The sequence below is a fragment of the Macrobrachium nipponense genome, chromosome 10 (assembly GCF_015104395.2).
Source record: "Macrobrachium nipponense isolate FS-2020 chromosome 10, ASM1510439v2, whole genome shotgun sequence".
In the NCBI taxonomy this organism is placed as follows: domain Eukaryota; kingdom Metazoa; phylum Arthropoda; class Malacostraca; order Decapoda; family Palaemonidae; genus Macrobrachium; species Macrobrachium nipponense.
The window spans coordinates 76,606,488-76,613,987 of NC_087204.1; the positions used below are offsets into that span (position 1 = coordinate 76,606,488).

At 37.3% G+C, this 7,500-nt stretch overlaps 1 protein-coding gene across 2 annotated transcripts in view; it reads left to right on the forward strand.

Moving 5' to 3' along the window:
* The window catches only part of LOC135223704 (adenylate cyclase type 6-like), an 891,429-nt gene that overhangs the window by 317,400 nt on the left and 566,529 nt on the right, over nt 1–7,500 (forward strand). For both annotated transcript variants that reach the window (XM_064262427.1, XM_064262428.1), the window contains exon 2: nt 7,494–7,500. This exon is cut by the window's right edge and continues 764 nt beyond it. In XM_064262427.1, the coding sequence (XP_064118497.1) occupies nt 7,494–7,500 (7 nt within the window). The remainder of the gene's footprint in view (nt 1–7,493) is intronic.

The window sequence follows — 7,500 nt, forward strand, 5'->3', positions numbered from 1 at the left end:
AACTGATCGTATTTTTCGCGCGAGCGCGTGGTATCAATAATATAAGTAGCTCCTTGGAACTTTCATTCCATAATCACGTTCATGTCGTACCTCCAGTTCTGAAAGTCGGTCTTCAAAATTAACGAAGGTATACACGATGAAAGTATGGGACTCTTGATGCCCGGTGGTACCTACCTCGCTTCTCGCACAGCCTAGGACCACAGTTAATATAAATCCTAACAAATTAGCTGTGCTCAAGCAGCTGCTATCAGATAAGCTGCACCCAAGCAACTGCCTTCAAATAAACTATGCTCAAGCACTGCTATCAGATAAGCTGTGCTCAAGCAACTGCTATCAAATAATCTGTGCCAAAGCAACTGCTATCAAATAATCTGTGATCAATAAACTGCAATCCGATAAGCTTTGTTCAAGCAGCTGCTATCAAATAAACTGTGCTCAAACACTGCTGTCAGATATGCTGTGCACAAGCAAATGCTGCCAAATAAGCTGTGCTCAAGTAAATGTTGCCAAATAAGCTGTGCCGAAGCAACTGCTGCCAAATAAACTGTGCTCAAGCAACGCTAAAATAGTCTTTTAGTTGCAACTCCATTACCTATGTTTGCATCGGCTATTGAAATAAAGTGGGTTTAACTAGACATGAAAATAACCTGGTTTTCACCCCCCAACTTTTTTTTTCTTTTTTTTAAGGGACCCTGAAATTCCTTTTGCAGTCCAGGGGGTATCCCGATTAAATAAGTTAGCCCTTATCGTCCCAGGGAATCGGGGACCTTTATAGGGCCATCTCGTTATTTGCCGTCATCTCCTTTCACTCCGAAACCAAGTGCTTTAGAAAATGGGCATTTTGCCAGAACGCATTTCCTTAATGCTTTTCAGTTTACTTAGGGTTATTGAGTTTTTTTTTTTTTTTTTTTTTTTTTAGGGTTTTTTTTTTTTTTTTTTTTTTTTTTTTTTTTTAGGGTCTTGTGCCTTATATACTTTGAAATGTATAGAAAAATTAGAGAATTTTTAAATATTGTAGCTGATAAAATTTGTTCCTGATATTTTAGAGTTATAATAGGTTAAACTTAAGATTTAGAATTTATTATAGGCTGTAGTTAAATGAACTTTCATTTTGTAACATATGCCAAAGATTATCTATTCTGTATAGTTAATAAGGTCTTTATCCATTTACAGTTCTACTTAAAAATAACTTTCGATATTAAAATACATGACACTGAAAACTCTCCTGCTTTGATGTTTAAGGTCCGTCATACAATTATTTGTTTATATTTAGAATACATCATGAAATCAGCATTGGCTCTGCGTGCAATATTGTCTTCAATAGTTTTCTTTTTAATTGGGAAAAGCATTATTTTCAAGCCTCGGAAATATAAATGTTCTGTAGCAGTAGACGTGAAATTTAAAATAATAATGCTCAGCCACTGTTCGGAAATAGACGAGAGTTAGTGAGTATATAAGTAGTTGAATAATTAAGTGTATGTCATTACTGCCGACGATGAAGATGAGCAGAGTTTATGCCTGATTAGTGTTAGCCTTTCCCTGTATCGATTTGTATCGAAGATAATTCACAAATTTCATTGGAGGAGTTCAGTGAACCTTTGCGTGGTCGGGGTTTGTCTACTGGGCAAGAGTGTAGTTATTAGAAAGTTGGTAATATAGACCCAGATAAAAAACAAAATAATGGTTACCCAGGTATTTTTATTTTTACTTTTTGCGGTGAGATGCGCATGTTTGTATTCTCTGGATCCGATATTTTGAGCGAGAAAGCCCAAGTCGATCACCTGCCAATTTGAGGGCAGTGGGAATGGGCGCGTTTAGCCCCTAAATAGATTGGTGCCACAGGCTTGCGAACGATATCTTTGGGCAATTTATGGAAGGTATATATATATATATATATATATATATATATATATATATATATATATGTGTGTGTGTGTGTGTGTGTGTGTGTGTCTATATATGTATGTATGTATGTATGTATGTATATATGTATATATATTTATATATATATATATTTATTTATTTATTATTATACATATACATACATACATACATACACACGCTCCCATACATTTATTGCCGAATTATTCTCCTATTTAAGTATCATTGCTTAGAAACGCTCATGTTCCACTCACATAATATGGACAAAACTTTCAATCCTCAAAGTCTCGAGTAGGGCATTTAAAGACTCTGACCAGCGAATCTTTATCCGCCCTGAATGTAAAAATAGTTTAATCCGCAGTCTCGCCTCTAAGAGGCTTAACATTTGTGTATTATCTACCGATTACTTTGAGACTTATCCGTGCTCGTCACAAAGCCAACGTAATCGCAGGCATTTGCGGGGCTTAGTGTGAAAAATTACTCGTTATTTTCTTTCTCCATAATTTTCGTCATGGACGAATTTTTTTGTAAATATACGTTCCCCATATGAATATTTGCGCAGTATTTGCAAAACGTAAATAACAATTGTGGTAGATTTAAGCACGTTTCTTCAGAATGAAGTACCGTCTACTATCTTCCTGTTTCACTTTTTATCAATAATGTTTTCATTTCCGTATGGCTCTGCTCATTTCTTTTCCCACAGGCATGAAGTAGGCACTTGCCGCCACAGTTCTCGTTGTATATGAACAGCATAATATATATTTTGTTTTATTTCGTATGTTAGAAGTCCTTCATCTTGATGTCTCCGCCAACGAAGCTGAAGAGACATATATATATATATATATATATATATCTATATATATATATATATATATATATATATATATATATATGTGTGTGGTGTGTGTGTGTGTGTGTGTGTGTGTGTGTGTGTGTGTGGATGTTTACGAGTGCACAGCATGTCAGAAAAGTTTGTAATATGTGGTTGGTTTAAACTAAGTAGACCTCACACCAGCAGAGGACTTCGCCAAAGCTATTGATAAAGAAATTGAGATGATTGGTACTATTGCCCTCACGATTCTGGTCTAGCAACCGAAACAAGCTAGTTAAGAATTTCATTGTAATTTGTGGGAGTACCCGCTTCTTTCCTCGCACTGCCGAACTTTGGGATTTTCTACCAGTTTCTGTTTTATCGGACAGTTTACCTATTGATTTTTTTCGCGGTTTAGCCCCACCTACCTTTTCCCCTTCTTTTTCTTGCTTTCTCCGAGCCTGTTCTGGAGCAGGGCTTAATATGCCTGTGCTGTTAGCCTTTACTCTTTAGCTATGATATTGTTTATTTTTAAGTTAATTTTTCCATTGTCTCAAGTCTGCGCTCGTCGAGTCGTTTTTACTTAAGTACTATACATTTCTAGCCAATGCATAATGAAGGAAAATGAACAGAAGACAACTAGAAAAAAATTCAAATAATAGAGTTAGATTTTTGCCCATCCTAGAACTTGACTGTTTTAGTCACTTGCCCAATTATCTAGCATATTACCTTCCCCATCCTTTTCCTGCGAACCTCGCATCCTCGAAAACTTAATATCTTTATTGAACATTATATGGCCCTCTCCAGAAATTCATGTTACTATGAAAGAATAATTGTTTAAGGCGTCGAGAAAAATCAGTGCTGTGTTCACCTTTAATTGGTAATAAGATGACCCTTATTTTCAGTAAACGCTCAGAGCACAGCCGCTCCAGACTCCTAATTTAATTGTATCTGTATGGAAAGGTAATAACGATATAGGAGAGAGAGAGAGAGAGAGAGAGAGAGAGAGAGAGAGAGAGAGAGAGAGAGAGAGAGGCTTATGGTTTATGATGGGCGATATATGTGTGAATTACCTCACTTAGTGAGAAAACTAGCAATTAAGTATAATGGGTGATTGAAGCACACGTGGAGGAGAAGACGGAATTGTATAAGGTGGTGAGGGATATTAGGACTCTGTTTACGATGAAGAGAAAGGAGGGGTGACGGTAGGGCCTATAGAACCAAACGTTATTCATCATCTAGAAGAAAGGTGTTTATGGTGGAATGCCTCCTCTCTCTCTCTCTCTCTCTCTCTCTCTCTCTCTCAGTAGTCGCCCCCCTCCATCTTCCTCATACCTTAAGCATCCCCTCCCCCCCCCTGCGCGTATCTCTCTCTCTCTCTCTCTCTCTCTCTCTCTCTCTCTCAACATCTTATTTTCTTTCCCAGTAGTGTAGCACCTCTTCTCTATACCCTAACTATTCTCTCTCTCTCTCTCTCTCTCTCTCTCTCTCTCTCTCTCTCTCTCTCTCTCACACACACACACACACACAGATTGTTTAGAATTGTTCCTAAAGCGGCAGTATCCTAATAGTGTCGCATCAGTGAAGGTCCAAGTATTTCCCGAAGAATCTGTGTCTCGGTTTAGTATACCCGAGCTGCTCAAGAATCTTATAAACAGCTTAAAAATAACAAGTTAATACTATGTTATCTCTGTGCCAACACGTTCTTTAATGTTTACTTCCTGCAAAGAAATGGGATGGTGATTATTTATTTATTTATGTTGAATAATAATTATTATTATTATTAAATCAGAAGATGAAACTTATTCACGTATTCATATGGAACAAGCCCACAGGCTTTACGTTACAAGCTTCAAAAGAATATGGTGTTCATTAGGAAGAAGTAAGAGAAGGTAAAGGGAAATACATAAAGAAGAGATCCCACTTACTAAAAAAGAGAAATAAATCATTAATAGACAAAAATGTATTAAAATGCAAGGAGAATAATATTAGGCTAGTAATGCATTGCATCTTCGCTTGAACTTCTGAATTTTCAATAGCAGGACATCCTCTGGGAGGCTGTTCCAGAGTCCAACAGTGTGAGGAATAAAGGACCTCTGGAACTGAGATGCTCGACAGCGAGGAGCCACATTGACTGCACATTGCTGCTGCTGTTCAGCGAATGTGGTTACAAGTTACCTCAAAGAGGGTGGGGAATGTGTGCCAAATAAAATGTTATTAGAGTTTGATATGAATTTAGATTGGGATTACATTCATATTGGTTTCTCTTAACTCCTAATTTTTCCTCCAAATTATAACTCCACCTTTCGATATTGTTGGCTCCAGAATATGGAATTTCTTGTCTCCCTCTGCATTTTCTCTGTGACGCCATCTTTCTGTTACAGAGTTGGATTTCACTTCACATAAAAGGTCTGGTACTGACATACTTCTTGTGGTTGCAGAGTTTCCTTTTTCCTTAAATCGCAAGGGCCGGATGACTTACATTTTCCTTGCACTTTTCAGTTACCTTGACATTTAATTCAACTACCTTAGTATTTGCACGTTATGCGTATTTGAATCGAATGAGGTATGCTCAGTTGTATAAATGGATCTTCCACCATCGAAGACAACGCAACCTCCTTTGATGATTCGCAAAGTTTGGCGTCGTCAGCTATGTGTTAGGTCAGGGTTTGTGAGGTGGGCCTCGGCAATGAAGTGACCGAGTTTCGATTGGCTATAGCCACATTTGATCACCAGCCTTCCACACTGTTTACCGTGAGTTCCATAATCTTTCAATTTTCAAAAAGCGATTTCATGTTTTCATGGAGAAAATGATGCCACTCTTCATTCTTCCATCTTTTTCGTGCATCCATCAGTCCGAGACGAGATAAGGGCACTGCGTTACCCCTCCCTTCGGCTGTTGATCTGTTACATATAGGACATGCCTCAACCAAGTATCTTTTGGTCTACAAGGAGTTCACAACAATTTTATCTTACGTAGACATTAGTAATTACGTACATACGCATGCTCATTTACGTGTCTGTGCTTGTTTGTTCGTCCTTACGCGTTATTCTGAGATTTCCACACACACACATAGAAATAAGGAGAGATGTACACACAGACATTATATTATATATATGCGTGTGTGCACTTAGTTATTGATGATACCAATGCTGTCCGTTGAGAGTTGACTGTAGCCCTAAGCTTAATATGTGCCATGTATTGATGTCAACGCATATTACTCCCAATGGGCGCCATATGTCCTTCAAATGACTGGAGCATTTGTATTGTTGTCAATTGACTCGAGTGGAAGGGATTCGCATTACCGTTGATTAATCCTCTTAATGTGTTTACTTTTGTTTCGTTTATTCCCTCTTGAGTCGTACATGAACGCTGAGGTTTGGTTTAATTCTTCTTGATGACCACAAGGAGAGATGGGGTCAGCTTCCCTGTCTCGTAAAAGATTCGCTTAGGAACTGGATAGCTAAGGGGCAAGATAAAGTAATAATCATAATAATGATCTCAGAAGGGTATGCAGAGGAGCCATCTTACTGCGTTGGTGGGCGAGGTGATGCGAGGACCGAGCGACGCTAATTTCCAAATATACAGAATTATTGATGCGTGATTTTCGCTCAGCGAGGGCGATGGACAGCAAGGGGGCGAAGGGAAGAGAGGAGAGAATCCCTTTTTAAATGCCTTTAGTGGAAGTGATGACATTTTAAGCTTCGGTAGATTTTCCTCACGGAATCGTTTTTTAGCTTATAGGTATGAAGCAGGTGGTAATTATAGCATGGCAGAACTGTTGGGAGAAAGCATATGTATTAATAACGTTATCTCTTTTAGCAAAGAAGCTCGTCTCCTCAAATAAATATATCTGACGGCTGTGCTGTCTTAGTATATTCCTTTTTTTAAGTTTTACTGTTATGTGATCAGATTAATTAATTCTTTTTATCAGAATTTAATTTTATTATTTTTTTAAATCAAATTTTTGTGTAGTTCTTTAAAGAAATTCTTTAAAATGTTGTTAAATATATTGTAAAAGTTAAAAGATCACATTTAGTATTCGGCGTCGGTGACCCTGGTAGTTTTGACGTCAGTCAGATAACTCACAATCAATCAATCAATCCTCACGGTCAGATAATTTACATTTGTCGCTGATGACAGTTTGTGATTGGTTCTTGTTCGTTTTTTTTTTTCCAGATGGTTATGTAGTTAGTTTTCTTAAATATTTTGATTGTTTAGTCTTATTTGTTTTATCACGAATGGTAATGTTATTTATTTTTCCTCGTACACGCACATTTATGCATGTGTATACATACATAGACACATATATGTATGCGAGTCATATCACATTACCGGGATTCATATATACGCATTAAGCTACAAATGTCCTTTAATATCTAATTACCTCTACCTCGGAATTAATATATTTTCATATCTGTTAACCGAAGGGGAATTTTTTAGTCGATAATAACTTCGTAGGCTCATGGGCACGAACCATAGAACTATACACTTATCACGGATATCTGTGTGGTTTAGAACGCTTCACTGTACGTCATAAATTCTTGGTTCTATGGTTCGTGCCCACGAGAGGACGAATTTATTATCGACTAAAAAATTGCCCTTCGGTTAACATATATGAAAATATATTAATTCCGAGGTAGAGGTAATTAGATATTAAAGGACATTTGTAGCTTCATGTGTATATATTTATGTATGTATGTATATAAGATAAAGCATTTGCCTTTATAATGCTTCCATGTAATCCATGTAGTTGGAGTGAGCTGAGGAGTAATGTCACTTTCTTTTTCCTCCTTCCAGGACGGAG